We start from the raw sequence: 24297 nt of genomic DNA, 5'->3' as shown, positions 1-24297 counted from the left end.
GGGGTTTTGGGTTTTTTTTCTTGAAAATGAAGTTTTACTTTCAAAGTATTGCTTGATCTAGGAATAATTTGAAAATCCTCATAAATAGGACATTAGAAATCAAAAGAATAAATGAATAAATGAGTTCATGATAAAATCTTTAAGCATCTAAATAATTTACAAGTCTTGGGTTCTGCTCTGAAAAGTATGATGTCCTGGTATGCTTGAAGAGCTTTTTTGTTCGGCATATACTGCATGTAGAGTCAGGTTGTGGGCTTGTAATGATGTCCACACCTAGGAGCCATGGTCACCCACCAGCATTCCACTCTGCTGTGTGATGCAGACAGAAAACTAAAAATATGTTTTCTGGCCTCGAAACACCTACATACATAATACAATCCATATGTGACTATTTTTCAAAAGCTATTTAGAAAAGCTTATTTTATTAGGATGAAGTTTGATTGCTGAGCAAATATAAACTTTTATGCCAAATGAAGAAATATCCTATGTCAAGCTAAACTTTTTAAAGTATTTTTCACAATTTTTCGATGCATCTTCTGTACTTGATGACTATAAAAGAATTTGCCAAGAAAATGAAAGTCATAAAATTCCTCTGCCTTTGTGCATTTGCTTTTCTGTTTCTTTTGTCTCCTGAAGCTGTAGGAGGTGTTTGCTGACATGCTTTGCTTTCAGGGCACTTCTGGAGCAACGTGATGCGAGAAGTGACTCAGCTAAGCAAACTGAGTTTGTATGAACATCAGAAGCCCTTACAGTATGAAGCTGTAACTGGAAGTTATGAAAAGAGACATCCAAGGGGCTCGATGTGCTATTTACATACGTATTTCACTATATGACAGCTATGAAATATAATTCCCAGTTATGCTGCAAAACTGAAAACCAAAACTCCTTTCCCGAACCTTACTGCGTCCCAACAGCTTAGACAGATTTCACACACTTTTAACACATGAACAGATATCTCGTGCACAGTTCTGGCAAAATAAACTCTTTTGCTTTTTTCTTGCTGTGATGCAGGGCAGCTTGTTGTGTGACCACCTGTGTTTCAGGGTGTTACCTGTGGGGGGTTCTGTGCTACACCCGTGCTACACCCGTCAGTCTGCAGGGTGAGGTAGGTACTGGAGAGTCAAGAGATCTATCTAGGCTTTTTCCCTCACTCTGCCACTTTTGTCTGTAGTGAAACAAAAAAAGAGTAAGAGAGACAGGAAAGCTATTTTATTATGTAAGGAGATTTGCAAGGCGTTTATTTTGGTTTGTTTTGTTGTGGGTTGGTTTGGTTTTGGTTTTTTATTCCATTGCCCTCCTTTCAAAATTGAAATCTTATCTGTTCTTTTTGCTTTTCCTGGCAATAGCCATGTAAAAACAGAATAACAGATTTTTAAAAAATGTAGCTTTGCAGGAATGAAAGAGCTGAAGCTTTTTTTTTTTTTGATCTGAGACAACAACTTCAAATGTCTGCATTTTATAGCTGAAATCCAGTGTCACAAAAATATTGCAGGAAGGAAAGAACTCTGTTAAACAGTTGTACTGCTGCAGCATCAGTTGCTCCACTTCTCAGAGAGAATACTAATGGAGGTGGGAAGAAACGAAACTCTTCCTCACTGCCATTTTTATTTAGATGGTCTCTCTGTCAAGAACAGGTATGAGGGACAAATTCACCCCCATCTTCATCCTTTACTTTGTTTCAATCACACCAATTTTCTCTTGACTCCATTTCCCCACCTATAAAACTGCAGTAGGGAACAGAGTTTTCAAAGGAATCATTTTGGCCTAAGTCCTTAAAGCTGATTGGGTACCAAACTTGTGAAATAAGCAATTTATAAGAGGAGTTGAGAGTTCAACACAATCTGGAAAGATGAAACAAACCTTTTTTAACTTTCACATACTTTGTGTCTATGTGCTTGAATACATCCATTTTGAAATTTCTAAATGCTTTTAGTAGGGAAGAAGGCCTTTTAACTTCTGTAATTCTCCCCAGTAAAAAAAAAAAAAAAGGATATTTCCAGTGTATATGCCAAGTTTTCACTGTTGTGGACAAAAAAAAAAGTTTAAAGGCAGACAAAGAATTGTTTAACCAGTTGTCTTTTCCTAAAAGGATTGCTGGTTGACTTACATCATATTTTTACTATCTACATAAACGCAAACTGATAGTTAAGTGCTTTGGTAAGAAAGGTGGATTTGTGCACATACTTCATTTTTTTGGTGAACTTAGATTCGGACCTGAATCCTGCAGGGGCTTGCCAGATGCTTGACTTTGTTTTCAGTGGAACTATTCAGAGTGTATTATGTGAAGCACACACAACGATCCAAGAGACTTGAGTCAGGTGAGCCGTGCTAAAAGAAATAATTTATATATAGCTCTTTCCCCTGTTAAAGAACTTTCTAGTTAGGGTGCATATTAAAATGCTAAACTTTATGGACTTCAGGATTAGATATACAATAATAATAACATACAAAAATAGTCTATTTTTTTTAATCTGTATGGTTACCAAAAATTTACTCTTTCAAAAATTGCCAAAAAAAAATCACTTCTGGGAAACTACACACACGAGCCTAAGGCCAAATCTTTTTTTTTTATATTTCCAACAACTGCTCTGTTTTGCTTCTTCTGTTTCCTTGTCAAGAGGATCCTGTTTAGCTTTTTTGGCTAAGGGCAGTTGGGTATTTATTCATTGATCTCTCATTTCTTGCATTATCTTGAATTCTAATTAGAGTTTTTTCAAGTCTTATTACTTCACTCTCCAAACATAGCTCCAACAGACATCACTCTTCCTTTCTGTAGAGCTGTTCAGAACCATGAAAGAACTGTCATCTTACATTCTGGGGCTAACCACACTGCCCAGCAGTTCTCCACCAGCTGCTTTCATTGGCAGTTTGATTGAATGACTTTTCCCCCCCCTCACAACATGTGATTCCAAGTGCCTGAAAAAGTGTTAAGTCACTTGATGTTAGGAGAGATTCTGTAAATAGGACTGGGAGCAGTCCTCTAGGTGTTTGTAATTAATCAGGCTCCAAACACTTGGAGCTTTTGGATGCACTTATAAAAAGTCTAAAAGTGTAAACAGTTTTCTTTCCTCTCCCCAGGAAGTCTTAATGCACTAAAGACGTAAGTGAAGAAGTTAAATTGCCAGTGATCAAATCAATTACACTTCAGATCAGACTGTGGCAGGGCTTTTTGGTTCTCAACCAGATGGAACTAGACTTCTTGTGAAGGAGGTATTATTATTTCTTGTCAGGGTTTCAAAATGAATGTAGGAATTCACAGTAAAAAAATTACTTATTTTTAAAAATATACTAGAACACAGAGGAAAGACTCTTTGGGAGCTGATGTCATTAAAGTTATCAGACACACTAAAAAAAAAGGCATCTTAGCCATTTCTTATTCTTCTGATCTGACAAAAGAGAGAACATAAATGAACAGGATATTCTCCTGTGCTGCAAGGTAAGGAAGAAACCCTCATTTTTAATGTAGTAAGTTCTGGGATTACTATACTATGGGTTCTTTTGGCTGTGCCTTTCTTATAGGCTGAAGTTTTTACATTAAGAAAGCTATGATGTAAAAACTTACAAGAGACAAAGTACAGTGGATTTATCTTGATGCAGTTGGTACTTGAGATAAATCCAGATGAGGGCACAGGCTATCTGGAGGCAGAAAGCATTTTTTTATCCTGTGGAGATCGGACAGCTTGTTTAGAAGCCTCTGTGCATTAGGAGGGGAGGTGACTGCTGTAATCAGGTGTAACAAAACCACCTTCCCAGGGGAAAAAAACCCCACCATAACCAAATGTGATTTGTTTGTTTCTAACTTAGAGAAGTACTTTGTAAAACCAAGTACTTCTGTGACTTAGTTTTTGCAATCAAATTGTTTGTTTGGTTTGGAGTCCAGGTCCCTCTTGCTTTGAGTGCATTGCCACCAGCTTATGTAAAAGCTTTGAAAAACCCTTCAGTACTTGGACATGAGTATTTTAATAGGGAAAATTCCACCTGAAACCACCTTGAAGAGAATTAGTCATGCTAGTGTGGATAAAAAGGTTGTGCCTTAACTTCAGGCTGAAAATGCTTATAATGTGGCACGTCTTGCTATAAGGAGATGTCATGGCAGGAGTACTAACAAGGTCCTGTAGGCTCACTGCAGCTCTTGGTCAGCAAATCCCATACATTACAATGATTGCAAGATTTGTCACTGGAATTCTAGCAGTGAGTAAGGAAGTGGAGTTTTAAAATGCTTCCTTTTCAACAGTTGCAAAATGATCTAAAGATATTTTTAAAGTTACTAGAATAAAGAATGCACAGTCCAGCAAATGAACTCTTGCTAGTTTCCAAGTCTTGCTAAACGTAACATTCTTCCAAGAATTTGGGTAGCATCTAGATACATCTTCCCGAAGGAAAAAAAAAACAATACATAAAAAGTGAGTGAAAGGAGGCTGGTGGGGTTTCAGGAATGAGAAAAGAGAAGGTGTCTGTCTACTCACTGGAGGTGTTCAGCGCATTCTTCCAAGAATTTGGGTAGCATCTAGATACATCTTCCCGAAGGAAAAAAAAAACAATACATAAAAAGTGAGTGAAAGGAGGCTGGTGGTGTTTCAGGAATGAGAAAAGAGAAGGTGTCTGTCTACTCACTGGAGGTGTTCAGCGCCTCCAGAGGTGCAGCCTCTTAGCCATGAGGCTGCAGCCTGTTTGTGTAAGTCCTGAACCTCCCCTGCTGAAGCTGTTCAACAATGCAGAAAATAATTAAATCAAGACAAGGAGCCAAAATTAGCCATCTACTCAGGAGGGTGGAGATGGGTGGTTGGCTTGGTTTTGCCATCTCAGACTACTCTTGTATTTTTATCAGGTACCCAAACACTCCTTGATGACTAGCTGGAGCCCAGTTACCCTGTCCTTCCTTGTGTTCAGCCTGTCATATGAACCACAAGGGTGACAAATCATGTTCATTCTTGATTGCCTTCTCTGGTGTCATTAGAGCTTTGATTCTTTTGCCATAACTCTTACAGACACTTTTCAGTTTTTTTAATTAAACTGTCTATGTCTGCTATGGTATTTCGTGCAATGCCTGGTCCTGTAGATGTGTGAGATGAGCAGTTGCCAGGCTTGCTCCCTCAGGGAATATAGGGGAAGAATTGCCAAGTCTGTGGATTCAGGCTGGGTTTAGGACTGAGATAGGTGTAGAGCTGTGCGGCTTCACTGAGTCTCAAACAGTCCTAGGCATGTATAGAAGGAGGAGTTCAGGCACCTGAGGTACATGATTACAGGAAAGCATAGCTGTGCATAGCCTTTAGCTGCCTGAGGAGTCAGGAAAGAGAGGCAAGGTTTGAGGAGCATGTGCTTGGGCTTTGGTATTTGCATTGGACACAAGTCCAGCTGTGGGTACTTAGGCCTTTACTGGAGACAGCACTTAACTTCTGCACCCATCTTTTAATTGGAAATTATTCCCAGTTTTGTAAACCTCCAGATGCACAACAAAATAGACACAAAGGGTTTTTTACAAGCAGCTGATATTTTAGGATAGGTTTATGAAGGCCTTATCTCCAACTTCGTGGAGAGTTCTTGTCCTTTTGAAGGCTTAAAAGTTGGTACTGAGAATGTAAAAACACAGCAGAAAATAGTCAATGTGGTTAGAAATTTGAAAAATAGCCTCAACTACTAACTGATGTATTTTTAACTGAAAGAAATGTGTATCATTATGGCACATATTGCTTGCCTGCTGCATAACTTCGTACTCAAGACACTACCTGAAAAAGAGTCTTTCAAGACATCAAAACTTCAGAGCAGTAGCCACCAGAAAGGCTGCAGCAAAGCTGTAGACATTGTGAGATTAGCAAGATGAAGCTATAAAGAATCAGAAGCAGGACACACTTTTCTGCTTTTTTACCTATGCACACATACATTACCCAGGCATGCAGAGTCCTGGGTCAGCTCAGTCATGGGCTTTGCAGATTGAACCAATATCCAGGATCTATGCATGAACTACAACAGCTGTGCTTATCTGTTATATCATTGACTTTTAAAGAATTTACTTTAATTCTTCTTTCTTTTTTTTTTAAATGTGATCAGTGGTTTAGGCAGCATTAAAAATAGGTTTCTTCAAGTGCCATAACAGTTTTCAAGTCCATAAATCCATTGCACTACTCGTTGGAATCAAAGTTTTGCAATTCTCTTAGTCACTGTTGCAGCATTAAGGAAGGGAAAAAATAACCAGTGGTGAATTACGAGTGCTTCTCTGGATGCCCTAACCTGCTCTTTCATGAGTCTGTTTTGTCCATTTAGAAATACAAAATGTCACAGTGTGGTATTTTATATTTCCAGTGTAGAAAGGTGTTTTCTATTGAGTTGAGGAATCAGAACTGAATTTCCCCATACAGGCTATCCCACTTGAATTTCAGCCACTTTTAGAGAACTTTGGGGCATTAGAATATAGATATTGTACTCAAATAACTGCTAGGGTTTGGGGCTTTTTTGTGTTTCTCAGAATAAAGATAATTTAATAAAAAATAAGTAATTGCCTAAAAGTTGAAGTGAGAACTGGTTTAGTGAGCTTACCAGTAAATAGGCAGAAGATTCCATGTTTTTTTTGGGTTGATGTTGTTACGGGCTTTTTTCACGAAATTTAAATGTTCAAAAATTAGTTTTTTGTACACCATGAAAATGAAAACAAAGCCTTTTCAATACTTCCATAGAGCTACTGTTTAGAGGCCTGATTTGAAGGCAAGTCTCCTCTTCATCATGAGAAAGCTACTGTCTGCTTCCCCAACTACAGACATTTGGAAACAAAGGAGTTTGAGTGTTACTCTGTTGACGACAAAGCCAAAAACCTGATTGACTTGGTAGTCATCTTTCTGCCTGTGCTCTTCCTCAGTTTAACAGGTAAGATAGGCTTCATCACATTTTGATAAAATAAGCTTCAGGTCAGCTTTACTTGGAATCCTGGCAGAGAAGTAGTACCCAGCTTCTTTGGACTGCCCCGAGCTGCTGCATAAATAGCAGCATGGTTTTAGTGCATTTGGTGAATGCAAATGTGCCAGCAATTAGAAGTATATCACAATTTCCCCTCCTTAGCAATTCACTAAGCATATTTATATTACTTTCTTCTGTGGATTAACATCATTATATTCTTTACTAATCAGTTTATTATCAGACTGTATTATGTTTTGATAAGTGTATGAATGTGTGTGTGTGTATGCATATGCATCCCCAGAGTAAGTTTTGTGTCACAAATCAAATACTCTCATCATTTACACAGTGTTTTTTTTTAAACTAGAGTAATAAATATTTCTTTTACAGACAAAACCAATGTTTCAGGGCAATACACTTTATTTTGTATAGCTTCCTTCAAGCACATTGTGTCTCTTAACGCATTAGAGGTAAGTAACACACTTGCAAATTTTAAAATACTCTGAAAGGTTTTAATTTGATGAAAATTCTAAACAACAGTATCAATATACATGCTCCTTAATTCACATGCATGATAAAGGTAAAAGGGCAATTACACCTGTGCAGCGATTTACATTCTTGTAAATATTGGTTTGGTGAACTCTGAGTGAGGCAGGATAGTTGGTATCTTTGTTCATTGATTCTGAAAGACCAGCACTGTGATTATTCTGTTTAAAAAACTACATATAGATGTTTGGACTGTTGTTGGAACAGTAGGAGGGATAAGGATTTTTGCTTGGTTTTTTTTCTTCTTCTTCTTTTTTTCTTTTTTTTTTTTTAATCAGTAGGACTAGCCAGTCCCACTACCAAAAGACAGCTCTGTCATGAAACTGGAATTAGAATAATGAAATTCATTATCATGGTGCAATAGCTATATTTTATTAAAATTTCACAATAGTACTGCTGAGTCTTCCTGGTGAAACACTCAAGCTGCCTGATGAACTCAGCAGACAGCTGCTCACCACCACGCACTTGACTTGCTCCAGCAGACAGTTCCTGTAAGACACATCATTGTTTTGTGCAGTGTAAAGATTTTTTTCTTTCTTTCTTTGCTTGTATTTAAGGGCAAAACCAGGTCTGAATTGTGTATTTTTCCTTTGCCTGCACTGTGCAGATCTATCATACACAGGAGGGCAGCTTCTCTGGTGGCATGCAGGCAGCAGGCCAGGTATCCCTGTTCTGGCCAGTCTGCAGTGCTGGATTTCACATCCCCATGCAGGGTTGGAGTGACCTGGAGTGCTTCACAAAATTACATGTGGGATTATTGATGCTATTAAGCAAGCAATGCTTCTTTGCCCTTCCATTTTCAAGCCCCCTATGTACTGTACACATCTCCTTTTATTATGCACTTGTCCTTAAAAAGAGCTTAAAAAATGAAATAAATTTCCGTCATGGTTGTTTCATTTTTGTGATTCAAAGGGATTTTACTGGAGCTAAAAGGACAGAATGTACTCAGATTACTTCAGAACTATTGATGGAACAGTCAAGGATGTGAAGAAACACTGATTTCTTAAGAATAACAGTCTAGCCTCCAACTACCTGGAAGCCTGTAGCTCCACCAGTGGCTGGCAGCAGGGTTAGATGGAAGGAAGGACCATTTCACACACTGGGCCACGGGGCATCACTGGGTTTAATGTCAGGTTTATGCCATGATTATATATTAGACTCTTTGTTGGTTTTGGAGCAATCTTTGTAGCTTTGCAGCTTTCGATACCTGTGTGAAGACTGAGCAGGAGTGCAGATAAAAAGAGTAAGCTTAAGACACAGAGAATACAAGTCCTGTCACATGAACAGCTAGATTGCTCCCATTCTGTCCCAGCTGCTGGAAGCCAAAGGAGATCTGTGAGTCATCGAAATTCCTGTGTCTTGTGTGAGTATAAACCCCACTTTATGACATACTATTCATTTTTCTCTTCAATTTTTTTAAAGGAAATATGATGAAAGACATGATAGTCCATTCCAAAATGTTAAGAATTTTGCAATGTACCCATATATGGCATGAAAAGCCCAATTCTCTACATACATAATTTATTGCAAATAACTAGGTGGTGGTGGGACAAGAGAAGCAAATGCCAAGAACAGTCATACTTGTGCCATCCTGTTGACTTTAATTTTATATAGCTAGGAACCTTAATTTCTTAGTTCTTTTCTTTTTTCTAAGAGGGCATCATTATTTCCCTGTATCTTTCTATAGGATGGGAAAGGAAACTACTTTTTTTTCCCTCACAATTTCCCTCATATTATTTGTCATATCAACTGTAAGCTAATGCTACTTTCCATAATTCCAGTGCTTCATTCATGTGTGTTCCAATACTCAACCGTGTTCTCGTCTTTCAGAAAGGGAGAACTCTGGAATATAAAGTTCTTCAATCTCCTAGGGGCAAGAAGGCAGTTTAAGCTTCCCAGAACAACTTCAAGAGCAATGATAGCTACGAGTGGTATTAGAGTAGCATATTTTTTCAGAAGATCAACTGTAATGACCTTCATGTCCTGGATTTAGATTCAGAGGTTGTTGACACAACCTTATTAACACAGACAAATGTCTCCAACTTTACTTCTAATTTAACAACACTATAATGCATAAATGCTGCAGTTACTAAGACAAAGAACAGCAGGGGAGATTAATTTTCACATAACAGTTCCATTGATAAGGAAGGAAGATGTTCAAGTGCTCAGGAAAGCTGTGGGCATGGGATGATTAAAACTAACAGAAAAATATTTCAGTGAATACAGTCAAAAAGCAGTTCTTTAATTCTTAAATTTGCACAGCAACAACAGAGACAAATGAGCCTCTGAAGTATTTTGGAAAATGTCACATTGCAAACCTTGTAGATTGCTTAAATGTTTATTAAAATGGACCAAAAGCCAAAATTCTCTGCGTAAAATAAATACTTTGTCTTTGCTAAGTAACAATATTTGTGAACAAAACATAAAACTATAATTTTCATGTGTCAAACATAGTAACATTTAAGATTAAATGTTGGAGTCAGACTTGGCTTTTTTTTTTCATCTTCCTATTTACAAGTTTCTCATTAAGACCATTTACCTCACATTAGCTATCAGAAATGACTAACATTTTTAAAGTTTGCTCCATGACTAAAATAAAAACAACAGAAATGTCCTTTTACCATAACTTAACAAAAAGCAGAACCATACTTCTATCATCTAGGAGAACATGCTGTTATAAATACAGCTGTTTTTCATCTACAATTATATAAATAATAAGCATGCTGCCATTCACAAGGATTTTAATAGATTATTATATATAAGCAATATCATGATATAGAGGAGGATGGCATGAGTTTTTATCCTTCATTTTTATTGTACTTATTTAGGACCTTTGTCTTCATCTGAAAATTGTGGAACAGACTTCTTTGCTACAACATTATCCAGTCGCTGTCCTTGCAGATAGGGATTCACACTCTGAAAAAATTTAAAATTATTTAAACTTATTAGAAACAGGGAAACAGATAAAAGGTAACTAGGAATAGTGAACATACTTATGTATTTATCTGTCAGGTATTTACAGACATGGGAGAAACTTGCTTCCAGGGATTATATCTAAAAGTCAACCAGTGTTTTGTTTTGTGGTTGTTTTTTTTTTTCCACAATAATTTAATCCAATCCACTGAAAGGAATGCAAATGAAGGAGGACTATCAGGAATATAGAATAATCTCAATTAAACACTGGCTTTTTGCTCCACTCCTCCTTTCCTCAGCTCAGCAGAGAAGCAGTAGCAACTTTAACTCCCTAATTCTTGAGGCAGGACAGGACTTGTTAGAGAAGTACAGGTAAGCTTTAGCTGAAATCACCACCCCTAATGGACATTGTGCTGGGATACAAATTAGAGACCACAATTCCAGTTTGACCAAAGCCTCTTGTTCAGCCTGTCTCCTCTCCAGGAAACCCCTCCTTGCTTCCTCTCTTGATGCTGAGATAAAAAACTGCTGGCAACGAAGCAGAGCCAAACAAGGTTTTGGCATAGAAAATGGCTCTCATAGCATTGCCAGAAGAAGGGAATGCTGGAAAGAAGATTCCTGGAGAGGGCTGAACTTCACTTTGCACCATGCAAGCAGCACAATGTGAGGCTGAAGATGAACAGATCCTGTCTCAAAACTGCTTGGAGATTGTAGATGGAGTAACAGAAAGCCTATGCTTCAATTTTATCTATACCAATGGAGTAAAATGTACTTACTGTATTTGCAAAGTGGCAAGAAGTTCAGTGGAGTGGAGCTTCAGTATTAAATATCCTTTACACCTGCTTTCTGGCCTGTTACAGTGTCAGTGTAAGCAAAATTCAAGTGTATATTGTCTCCTTCACACAAGTGCAGTCAAAAATTCTAGCATGAAGGCTTTTTGGTGCGAATAAAAACTGTTTGCCTAAGGACAAACTTCAGAGGAATGCAAATTTTCCAGTATCTCCTGATTCTTGTCAGGATGACTGTGTGTCACAGAAATTACTTTTCTTGAGTTCTGTGCTTCTTTCACCAAAACTTAGGAATTAAAAAAAAAAAAAAAAAAGCATTCATAATGGGCATGATCCCAGGTATTTGTCAAATCTCTGAACAACATTTGGGGTTTATCTGTCTTCAAGTTTAAGTTTATCTGTCTTCAAATCTGGGTTTCTCCAGATTTGCGGATGCTATCATTAATACTTAGTCATTAATACAGAGCAGCCCTTTTGCTTTGTTCTGTTGGGTTTTGGGTGTTTTGCCTGCTGCAAGCGAAAACATAAAAATATTAAGAACCAGAAATGAATGTGGAAAAATCTTTGAAAATAAACTAACTCCAATGCTTTAAATTGTTAGAAATAAGACATATGTAAACGATTTGTTTGTGTTTGTTTAAAGAAGCTCTGTTTAATGTTAATTTAGTGAAATTCAACTGTTGCATAAACTTCTAGGAATTATTTGAAGATTCCTAGGAAGATTAATTGGTCTTTTTTTTTTTGGAATGGTACTTGCTTGCTACTTTTTAAAATAAAGTTGAAGAGAATGAGACTATGTAAGATTTTGAATCCTTCTTAACCAACAAAAGAAAACACAAAATATAATGCAATATATAATGACTAAAATACGTCTAATCCCATGCAGCTGTGCAGAATTCACAGCAACACATGCTCCCGAGCACCTTTGTACAGAGCTGTGAGCCCACAGCAACTCAGTGATCACAGAAGTGGCCCTGACACTTCTGGACGGGGCTGTCTGCAAGCGCAGACATTTAAAAAAGGGGAGAAGCGCTGGTTGAAGTTGGGTGTCACTGTAACCCTCCTTGTCTGGCAGTGCAGGTGCTGCAGAGGAGCGAGCACAGCGCGCACAGAAGCCTTTGCTGCAGACACGGCTGTGTGCGCACGCTGGCACCAGTGCCCGCAGAGCGCCCTGAATACATGAATTGCACAGGATGGGCTTCTCCAGACTCCTGTCGTGCCTCTGAGACTGTTTCACTACAGCCCTGGAGTGACACAGCAGGGTTACTACACACACTGCTACACAGGACTTGTTTTAACCTCAGATGGGGACATTCAAATGCAAAAAAATGCATCTGTTGCCAGATCCCAAAACTATGTCTGTGCAGAAAGGCATGGAGGAGTGGCAGGGAGCACAAAAGGCAGGAGGGGAATCCAGTGGACTTCCTGATTTCTAGAAAAACACACTCTGCTGCTGACAGTTCTAGGTTACTCTTCTTCTGATAAAGTGGAGATTCTGAATTGTTCATTAAAACATTAGTAATCATTGCAGTATTACCCTAAAATAATTTAAATTTGAATGAATTTAGCATTAAGTGACACGTTGGTGCTAGGAAAATAAGTCTGCTGTAAAGTAATTCACCTTCAAAATTCTGGACTACCCCTGGCCACATAACTGTCAAGTGTCTCCAGCTAGTACTTCTTTTGTATCCCATTATGTCAGTCAGCTCACAGAAAGAAAATGTTAATTTTTTTCTTTTTTCCCCTCATGCATATGTTGCATGTATTCCTCTTTAACATGCTGCTCTAGCTATTAATAAATATGCTGCTGAACTATTTCCAGAGTAAATTCCACTTATTTAAAAATTAAAGTCAGGTGACTACCCCTTTTTACTTTTTCAACTAACTAACTCAAAAATCAAATGTAAGCATGAAGCAGATACTGAGCTCAGGTCAGATCATTAACTTATGTTTGAAGTGCCAACTGCCAGTGATGTCTGAATCAGAAAAAAATCGACTCATCTTCCCCCTTTCTAGCAAAGACTGACAGCTTGAGAATTAAAAAATAAATAAATTATCTTCACTTATGCTTGTTATTTTAAATTATATTTACTTCATTTACAATATAAACTGTGCTGTCATATTTTGAAAAGCTACTTTCTGGCAGAGAGCTAGACTTTTCCTTTTTGTAAAAATAATACACAGCAGCAAAGCTGAAGATCTCGACTCTTACCGAAAGTGATTTCTTTTTTTTAATTGAAGAAAGACTGATACTACCAAAAAAGAGAGAGAATGAGGCAGACTTGCAGAATCTCTCTGTGTGGGTTGCCTTCCTTGTTACAGGAGCAGAAGAGTGAGAACCTTTTCATCTTTGTCTTTCAAGCAAGTGGGACATAGAGACTGGAGTTTCATCTGAGCTAGATCAGATAAAGAACCACCTCCAGTGTTATTTGCACCCAAAAATATATTCACAAACACAGATAGTGGTAATTAAATTTACTAATATTTTTAGTAGGAAACTTCAAATTCTGTTTTAGAGATACTGAAATACTTCTAAATAGGTTTAAGCAAATAGGATCAATTTTAAAAGACAGACAATATGAGGTTTTATAATGTTCTACACTTAAGTGTATCTTCTGAAAGTAAGAGACTATTTTGAGAAATAAGTCTTGTGCCCAGAGTTCAGTCCTTAAGCTGGCTATAGCATTTTATCACAGACAGTCCCTGACACATAACCTAAAGTACAATACAAATGCATTAGACTATCTCTTCATTTCAACAATATGTTTTTAATTTTTATTACGTCTCTAGATTATATAGGGGCTATGAAATATTCCGATAGTTACCCTCTTTCTTCTTTTTGGACCACCATTGATTTTCTCAAAGAGTAAACTCTTGCTCTGGAAAGGAAAAAAAAACAAACCCAACACAGCTATCAAATCCATTACACTCTTGTTTTAAAATATTATTTCTGCTATTAAATATTATCTAGTCTAGAGGAGTGTGTAGTTTTATGGGAGAAATAAACCACAAATAAATATGTGTGTATTCCTACTAAGATTTGCAGTTCTTCAGGAGCAGTCACAGCCTTATCAACAATTTAAAAGCCAGTAATTTTCCACTATGTTATGCCCCGTGTTCAGGCAATAAGGGCTTCAAGTATGTGCTGTATAGTCTGGATGTTCCCCATCATGTGATACATGGTATAATTTATTTTCTTTTTAAGAAAAGGCAGAAGGAAAAAGAAAAATAAGAATGTGAGGGAAAAGAAGCAGGAGTCCTGCCTCTGGTATATCTTTCTATACATTTGAGGTGACACAAGAACAGGAGCAAAAAAAAATTTGCTTTACAAGGGATTTTCTAATTCCTTTTAAAAACAGAAATAGGCATAATTCCTACTGTTTTGTTGTCTTTGCTTATTCCCTTCCAGATATCAACACTTCCCAGTGCAAAGTTCTGCTGAAAGGAGTTCAGTGCCAACTCTTCCTTTGTTTAAGTAGTGCCCTCAATAAAGCTTCTAAAGACCATTTGGTCTATAACATTTTTAATGGCAAACCTTTTAAAAACTGCCAGAAACATCTTGGCAGAAGAGAAAGTTATGATGATGAGAAAAGAAAATGAAAAAAAAAAACCCAACACAAAAAACCCCCTCTGACCATAGTTTACATAAGTGCATCCACATATTGTTGTATTTCTTATAAGTAGTGAATTCTAATAAAGTCTGGAATAACACACACATGTTCAACACATTTTGTTTCAATTCTATGTTATGAAGAAAACCAAAACCAAACCCTAACCTGAAAATGGAAGGAGAGAAGAATTACATGTATAAAAGCAGAAGACTATATAAACAAGGCCATTAATTCTGCTATAAACAACTGACCTAACATTGATTATATAAATAGAAAGTGTAATTCTAGCACGAGACAAATTCACCAAACACGTCTAACTCTCTCTGCAGCCTTGATACGAGAAAAAACAAACATTTTCAAGTGTTACAATGAAATCTGCCAAAATTGTCTGTTTTGTACTTCTTGTGTTCATTAAACCTCAAATTCACAAGGCCTATCTCTTGTCCAACCTCAGTTATTTTGTCTGAGCTGTTCCAAAAGGGAACAGAGATGAAGTTGGCCAAGGGAGACATTCTTGGCTAGTCATTTATGAGAGCTCACTTCAGGAAAACTTAAATTTAACATTTTAAAGAAACTCAAGGATGCATGAATTATTCTCCTTAGGAAACAAAGCACCATCAAGACTTCTCTTTCTAAAGTGTCTGACCTTGTACTTTCATGAGAGGAAAAAGGGTGTTTCTGAAATAAAAATAATTCAATGGACTACTGGAGCTAGCATTTCTGTCTTTCTGAAAAATTTACAATTGAACTGTCCCTGCTCAAGGAAACCATATTTTGTTTAGTCTGTTTTAGAAAATATTTTAAGACCCTAAGTACGGCTGTAGCATTATGTGGAGTACAAAGCAAATATGGTTGTGGAGCATGAGCTAAGAACATATTTGTATGGTAATAGCAATCCTGAAAATATGTTCCACTGCGTAATGGCCTGACCTCATCAGCCACCAGAATCTGCCCATGAAGTGTTCATCCTCCACTGAGAGGTTGTTAAGGATGAAGGCACAGAGTTTTCTTCAGTTAAAGATACACCTCATGTGGAGATATGCTGAATGTGATTTTCTACTTTTCCCTCACTCCTGGAGCTTCCTTTGCATACTCTTGGCTACTTGGATTAGAGTACTACAGGCTGGGGTTTGGGTGGAAAAAAATCAGAAGTTAAAATGCTTTAAACCAACAAAATATATAAGAGGTTTTTAGATTTTATTGTAAATGGTATAGTGCTTTCTGATATATATATATCTTTCTGCAAGTGTTTCTGGATGCCAACCACACTTCTACAAACCACCCTAAGAGCCAATCTGCAAGATGCAAGAAAGGCACACTCAGAAAGTGTCTGTGTCCTATAAGGAAAAGTCTGAACTGGGGAAAAAAACTCTGAAATCTTAGAAACTATAGTTATACACAAGGATAGAAAACTCCAAAAGTCACTCATCCTACTATTTCCACTGTCTCCTCTATGTTTTCCCCCTCCTCTCTATGAGGAGAGGAGAGGAGAGTATAAGCTGTGGATCTCACTCTATAAACAGTCTGTTCCTGAGACTTCTCACAGGCCAACATATTGATACATGGGGAGCTGTCCCAATGACAGAAAAATTCTTCCACTTTCTTACCACTCCTAACCTAGCATATATTTATTATGATTTCTATATTTGTATCTGCAGATGTATTAGCAGATACAAATATAGAAAGCTGCTAGACTTGCTTGACCCTTATAAAATGTGTGTTATTCACAGGATACTGCAGAGGTCCCACAGCTTTGCAGGCATGACAGTCTATCACCAAAACAAGTCAACCAACCTGTTTCTGTCCCAGTAGGACAAACAGGTCCTTTTTTTCCTGACCTGCTAATGTAATCTGTAATTTTTCTGTGATTTACACTAAGGAATGCATGTTGGCTCCAGGAAAGGACAAGTCACTGAGAATTGTAACACTTCCTCAACCACACAGTGGTAGGAAAAGGCTGGGGAGAAGCTCCTCAAGAGCTGGGAGCACATGCCAGCCTCCATGGGTCCAGCAGACACTGGATGCAGGAGCTGCAGCTGGTGATGACAGCCTGGTGCCCACTCAGCTGGCAAGAGCTGGTGGAAGCACAGTCTGTGAGCACACAACCATCACGGCCCCAGGCATCTGGTCCTAGGCTCTTCAACAGGAGAAACAGCAGCAAACTGTAATGGGCAAAGGGAATTTTAGGTGCTGGGGGCAGTGGGAGGGTGAGGATGCACAGCCACCACTAGGCAGCCCACAGCCAGCTGTGTTGGTCATTTACAACTTAATGTGGACAATAGTGAGTGCCCTAAAAGATCTGACCTACTTCAGCTTGGTTTATAAGCAAACAGCTAATTTTTAGAGCACTTACCTGATTTTTCCAGAGAATTAAAAATAAAAACTCCAGCCACAAAAAGATACCACTGTATTTATATTTTTACCATGTGGTAATATGCAATTAGGAGATGATCAGGGTTGTTCTCCTGGATCTCAGCAAAATATTTGCTCATGCACATCACCAGCTGTTTCATCTCTAATTAAAAAGATCTGGAGTTGGCTAAGCTGCAGCTAGATATGATTAGTATTTAGTACCTAAAAGTGTTTCAATCCATACATGAGCAGCTTTTTCTCCTGAATTAGTAGTGATGGATGGAGATACAAAAAAGCCCAGGATTCACTAATGATTTACTATCATTTATTAAGTATATATGTTGCTGATGACAACACAGTATGTATGCTTGATTCTGAAATATTGCTATAGGCCAAAGATTTACAGAAGTGCCTTTGTAGTCTTCAGAATGGTATTATGAAAGTAAAGTGCTCATGAATAATAAGAAAACTAACAGCCTTATCTGGCATAAATAAAAACGTTCACCATCTGGTGTTTTTTAAATGAAAACCTTTGATGGTAATTACTCAGAATGCAACAAGTTTCCAAAATTTGGAATTTTGGCATGATTCTCTCCAGAAATTTAGCACTCACATAAGTAATTAAGACTATAAATCTTACACTGGTTTGATTATGAAGATGAATCATTGTCTCAAAATTACAGCAGGAGAAGAGGCTGCCAAACATGTCCATTTATCGATATATGCTTACAGAGCACTGGTTTAGTGCAATCTTAAGTGAAGCGTTATAACAATGTAAAATGAGATTTCATTATTTGCTTTACAAGCATAAATTATGATCATTGTTATTGTTTTCCTGGCGCCTGAAAATGGATTTGGGATTGGACATTTTAACTGATGTAATCCAAGATTAAGTGGCAGAGCTTTCTTTGGAGCCTCTAGCCTGCAGAAATAGTCTAGCTGCAGTTATTAAAGTCCTTGTCTGCTCAGAGCAAGCTTCTTGCCCTTAGTGTAGCTCACTGTGTTTATTATATGTGATGTGTCAAAGAGGTTTTCAATATAATACAGCACATAACCTGACTAGAGGAAGAAGCAGCATCAAGTCCTCCAAAATCCTTAAGGTGAGAAGGATTCCTTAAGGCAAATTGTCATCCTAGATTTTCTAAGCTGTTTTAAGCTGCTGAACTCCATCTATCTGTATTTTCTTTCTATTTTTTATACATGTAGCTGAACAGCAAATAGTCAGTGAACCTGGATATTCTTTCAGATTAGGACCATCTTATGTTTTGAAATCTTAAGATCTGCACTAATTTTGGCTACATGTTCACCGTAGTTTGAAATGTAGGTTTTTGCAAATATCAAGCTGTCATGCTTTGGGACAGGTAATAGAACAAGGATTTCTACTTTCTGTTTTTCTGGGGTGTTTATCAATCACAAGCAGTATTTCTGTTTTTCAGGGCAGGTTCACCTTTTTTGAGAAGTTTCCCTTGGGGTGATAACTTTTCCAGCATTAAGGACAATATTGTCTTCACGGTTTCATAGTGTCCCACACAGCAGACAATACCCAGTTTCACATGCAACAAAAATAAACAAGAAGCATGTACTCACCCACTTGCCCCTGTTGGGATAATCATGCTCTGGATCAAAAAGGTGTTGGTGCAGCTGGTATTCCCTGCTGAACTCTGCTGTGTCTGGGGTGTTTTCTAGACACCCATCATCAACTACAAAAGAAAGCACTGAGTGCTTAGTAGCTTTGAAACACACAATATGCCACATTAGTCAGCAAACTTCTTACATGCAATCATGTAATTAAAAAAAACATAAAGAACTGGATGACTAGAAAATACGAGTTTTTTTTCTTTTGAAACAAATTTTTTCATAATGTATTTATTTTAAAAAAACCAAGTCCTCACAACTTAAGGAAAACTGAAGTTTATTTTCCAAGCTCTTTCCCTTCTTTATGTTTTTCTTTTAATTATGGCACTTGATTTTACCTAGAATTGCATCTTGCTCTGATTCAGAAGAGATCTTATTTTCTCTTTTAAATGCTCACAAGTCGTTTTAGAAATTGGTAAGGCAACACTTTTGAAGGTCATGGTAAAACAGTGCTGTGAGCAAAGACAGAATTTCTTTCACTCAGTAGCTACCTCTTCCTGGAGCTCCATTTCTGGTTTGCTGCTTTGTCCAAACTGGCTGAAAATAATTTCTGCATCATAAGATCTCATAAAAATGCTATGTAGGAGAAGTTTTATCATGAAAACATTTCTGTAGATTGGTAACTAATCTGATTGGTCCAGAAAACTCCTTTAACCATAATGGATGGTTTGTAGGCAGTGTCACATCAAGATAATATCCTTTCAAAAATCAACTTGGGGTCTTTTTACAAAAGTAAGTCATCTTTAGCTGAAACAAAGGTTCAGTAACTTGAGGCCAGAGCAGCTTTTTGGATAGAGTCTGCTCCTGGAGCTCCCACTGCTTAGCCAGCATGGGCAGCTTGCAGTCCAAGTTCCTCTCAGACATACCCAAGGAGATCCTACCAGCCAGGGCATGATGCTGGGCATTCAAACAGCTGCATCTGCCAGAACACAGGCACTCCAGAGCACACACCTGTGGACTTTCCCTTCTGTCCTTGTGTGTCATCATGTAAAAACATTTGCAGATGGATTATCTTTTTCCCTCAGATGTGGGTGAAAACTTGACTTAAAACTGAGTTGATTCAATGACCTGAGGAGGTTATTCTGAGTTCAACAGATCCAGCTTTCTCTCTTTTCTCGTTGGGACTGGTAAAAAAGAAAATTGCCAATAGAAAACAGGGGAAAACTCTTCATACTGGCTAAGTAACTCAGAAACTATTAAGACACTTAGAAATCATTTCCATCTCATCAGGGACAAGGTTGTATCAAGAGAGAAACAGGTGACAACAGAAGTGTGGCAGACCTGAGAGCATTTGTGTCTTTTGGTAGAAAACACAAAGGGCAGCAGGACACATGGGTGTCCTCTATGACTGCTAATCCAAAAATCTTCAACTCAGCTGCTCCAGGCTTATGTATTCCTGCTGTGGAATGTGCATATGTAGACAGTGACTGGAAAAATTGTTTTCCATTAAGCAAATCCACAGACCTGATTGAGGAAGGCCTCTGGTAATTTGTATGCATAATACAGTCACCACTTGAATTTCCATTTAAGGCTCTGAAAAATATTTTACTCTAATCCTAGCAGATACTATCTTCACTCACAGCATACCTATGACAGAGCCATTTATCTGAGCAGGCAGCACTTCCCTGCAAATTCCCCCTCTGTTCAGATCTGACTGTATTAGCTTAGCTAACAACTTTTATTTCACCTAAGACAGAAAAATTGAAGGGATTTTCAAAGGCATTTCCCCGGATGCCATGTTTTAAATTTATTTATCTAATCATGAACAGAAGTCTAATGTGCAAGCACGAAGACAGAAAGTCCATGTGTGTGCTTGTGTGTGTGAGAAAATCTAAACCCATCATTTGCAACTTGTCAGACAACAGCTATAGTGAACAAATTGGAAGATGATGTATTATTCTAGAAGAGATGAAGGCATCATCACCAAATGGGCTGTAATAGAAAACAGTAAGGAAGGACTATTTGAAAGTTTGTCAAATTTTTGAATGAAATGCAAAAACACAGTGATAAAACCTTTTCATAACAAATATAATTTTCTTATTAATTCTAAGATAGTTAGAACATTTTAAATAAGAATACTGACAACTGTTCTGCATTATGCAAATAATATAAAAGAAGACTAAACAGAAAACATTTTGAAAGGATCTCTTAGCTGACAAATAAAAAATCAGAGAAAAACAGAGCGCTCATTCCCATTTCCAGGTCCCAAGGCAGCCAATGGCTGTTTTACTACTGCTTTCAGTCCTGGAAGTCATTCCTTGGCTCAAGTAGCAGGGAGGAGATCCATTCTCTCAGGGTATGTGTATCATGCACATGCAGGGCCGCTTTGGTGACCCTTGGGCACCAGCCCGGCAGGCTCGGTGCCTGCGTGGTGGCAGCCTGGGTGACACCCCGCGTGTCCCAGGTGGCAGTCTGAGGGACACAGGTGGCAGCCTGGGTGACACCCCGCGTGTCCCGGGCACCGCTCCGGCTCTCCGAGGCTGCGCTGCCAGAGCCAGCCTGCAGTGCCCTGGGCTACAGCCATGCAGGTCTCCACTTCTTGGCACAGATGTACCCGCAGTGAGCTGTAAAGACGCATGGATTGGAGCCAAGGTATCTTAAATATTGACTCATGGTCTGGGTTGGAGATCAGGGCAGACAGTTTCATTCCTCTTGGCACAATGAAAGTCTCTAAAATAAGGGTAAATCTCATCTGTACAGAATAACTTTTTTCAGGGGCCAGCTTAAAAATTAACTCCCTTGGGAACATGATGCTCTCATAAATCTCACTATCTTCTACTCTGAGATCAAGATGATTTCTTCCACCCTCTCCAGCATTATACACCAATACAGGATATGCACATATTCTTAAAACAAATATTAAAAAAAAGCTAATCTGAAACACTGAAACACCCAATTTCTCAACAGTTCTTGTCCTGGGGCATAGAATGAAAAAGCCCTGATTTCTGATCATGGGTTGTGCAGTGCTGAAAGACAGGAAGATGTAAGAGGTACATAACATGTAAGAGTGAAGACAGAGGTACAAAGGGTACAGCTGAATTACCTGTTTTTCCAATAGGGCAGGGATTTGGAGGGTCAGGATATCCTTGATCTTCACTGAAATCCTTTGGTACATTATCTCCTGTCAGCTCAGCCACGATGTTTGGGATATTGCCATATGGACCCAAGTGCTGGAGACCCTCATGTGCACCACCTAGAAAAGACAATTTATGCACAGTTGTTTCACAATATTAAAAATGTAAGTACTTCAGCTGGTGCAAGTAATCTACACTTCAATTTAAAATATAATCTCTCACTCTATATATGTAATTGTTTTAGAGACAAATCCAAGTTTAGATTTCAAGCATCTCTTTCAGAAACATAACCATGTGACCTAAATCCAGTTACTTAGATAACTAAGAATGAAACTAGAAAACAAAACCGGCCACATATTATTAGTCTTATGGCTGCTTTTTACCTTAAGTATGAAAATTTTCAGCAAGAAAATGAAAAGAAATAGACATATGAAACCTGATACATCTAAAGCACAATCATCTTCAGTCACTGATAGTATTACTGTTCATTATGGCAACTAACAACAGCAGGTATAGCAAGACAGCATCATGGCAGGAAGGCAATGTTAATGATGAGAAAGAAATACTACCTGCACAGCCTAGAAATACATTAATAAATTAACTTCCAAGGGGGCTTGAGATATTAAGGTCCTTAGGGACCCAGGGTATTCTAGCGAATTTGGCTGTATACACCTAGAAAAAATATTTTTAAATGAAACTAATTCTTAAATGTAAATTTGCATTTCCTGTTGTAATGATGAAAAGTGGTGAAGAGTCTCTGTTGTTGATGGGAATTCTTGTTCACATGTATCTCCACAGTATTCAGTGTGTTACAAAGCATCCCAGGCAGTGACTTCACACTTTTACATGCAATATTACCTTTTCCCTGTGGGATCCAGAGCAGCATCACTGCAGGGTTACAGCAGCAGAGTGCAGCAGGTTTTGTAACCCTGTGGCAGAGGACACAGCGATGGGCCTGCTGTGCTTGGGCAACTGCACCCAGAACTGCTGTGCTGTGGCCACTGCCACACCTCAGCTGGGTACCCTGCCTTTCACAAGTAGGGTCTTCCACTAAAGATTTGGGACCAAGCTCAGGCCACTCTCTCTCTCTCTAAATAATTATCTGTCCCAGATCTTTTCTGCATGCCTTACTGGCCAATGCATCCACAGGCAAAACCCCAGCTGCTTGTGGAGTTTTTAAAGTACTATTGTACACTATTCTTTTGAATTTCAGACATAATACATTAGTTTCAAGCATGTTCTTTTTCCCTGACAAAGACAGCCACCACACACACTGCAGCAATGGAGACGGTTGTGTGACAGCAAAGTAATATTTTTTTAAACCCTATATAATGAGGGATAACAACACACAGTCAACATGTAAATTCTACTAACAATGAATTGAGAGGAAAAGGAATTTGAACAATTGGAAAATATGAGTTAAAGAATGAACACAGACACAACTGCTTGGGTAAATAGCAAAATCACCATATTATCACCAAATAGTCTTATTTAAAATTTATTTATTTTTCATCAATCCAGTAGATGTGAATAAAGCCTCCAAACATGAAAGTTGCTCCAAAAGAATCACTGAAGTACTCCCATCCCTACTTACAAATAAATATTACCAGCCTAAATCATCTTTTATACAGCCAAACATTGTGAGCTAACTTAATCACTTGCAAAGATTGCTAACAGAAGGCACTCAAATACAAAATTCAAGTTTTGTATTCATTTCTACATTTAGAAGTGGCAGTTGAGGCAAATTTTGCGAATTGATTTTGCAAATGACCACTTGGATGTTGGCATTATAGTAAAGCAAATTAGTCTATAAGCACATACATTTCCATTTTATTTGCACAATGGACTAAAATCTAACCAGTGTGCTAATTTTCCCCCTCAAGTACAAGTCTCTTATTCTGTAATGCAGTGCTGCAGAAAAGATTTACAGATATGCAACAAAACATAAAACTACCTCTATAAAAAATTGCATCTCTGTTGGATGGAAATTTGGCTTGTAGATGACCATGAAACCTGGTACTAAAACCAGAAGAGCGTTATCCCCATTCTGAGCTTTATTATATATACCTTTAGTCCATAGCCCACACAAAGATCACGCTCGTAACGCAATCACATGTTATGGTGATGAGGTTAAAAAAATGTATAACATACACTTCATTTAATGAAATTTAATATAATGTCTAATATATAGCATAAAATACTTCTTTTGTCCTGACTTCCTTCACATGAAGATTGATTACATATATGTACTTAAAAGCATCAGGTTATGATTCTGCTGTAAACTACGGAACCACGTAATCAATACGTGTTTGAACGTGCTGTATACAATGTGGTTCACTATGGGACAATCCATCAGATAGAAGCCTATCCCTGCTTGCATGTGGTGCAGACCTCTTGGCACCAAAGCTCCATCCATAAAGAAAACAGAGGTACTTAGCAGGCTCCAGTGTGCTATATATACATGTAAGTTTAAACCGACTGCCAAGAATTCCC

The 24297-nt window shown here is 38.0% G+C and overlaps 1 protein-coding gene across 2 annotated transcripts in view; it reads right to left on the bottom strand.

Annotated features, from left to right (window-relative positions):
• Positions 1 to 7287: 7287 nt before the first annotated feature.
• LOC120500414 (neuroendocrine protein 7B2-like) overlaps positions 7288 to 24297 on the bottom strand; it is a 44054-nt gene continuing 27044 nt past the window's right edge. For both annotated transcript variants that reach the window (XM_039705285.1, XM_039705286.1), the window contains 4 exons: positions 21774 to 21923; positions 18683 to 18795; positions 13958 to 14011; positions 7288 to 10347 (listed from right to left, as the gene is read on the bottom strand). In XM_039705285.1, coding sequence (XP_039561219.1) covers positions 10252 to 10347; positions 13958 to 14011; positions 18683 to 18795; positions 21774 to 21923 — 413 coding nt within the window. In that variant the 3' untranslated portion in view covers positions 7288 to 10251. The remainder of the gene's footprint in view (positions 10348 to 13957; positions 14012 to 18682; positions 18796 to 21773; positions 21924 to 24297) is intronic.

This window comes from Passer montanus, unplaced genomic scaffold (assembly GCF_014805655.1).
Source record: "Passer montanus isolate IOZ18808 unplaced genomic scaffold, ASM1480565v1 scaffold18, whole genome shotgun sequence".
NCBI classification, from domain to species: domain Eukaryota; kingdom Metazoa; phylum Chordata; class Aves; order Passeriformes; family Passeridae; genus Passer; species Passer montanus.
This window is presented reverse-complemented; position numbering and strand designations above follow the sequence as displayed.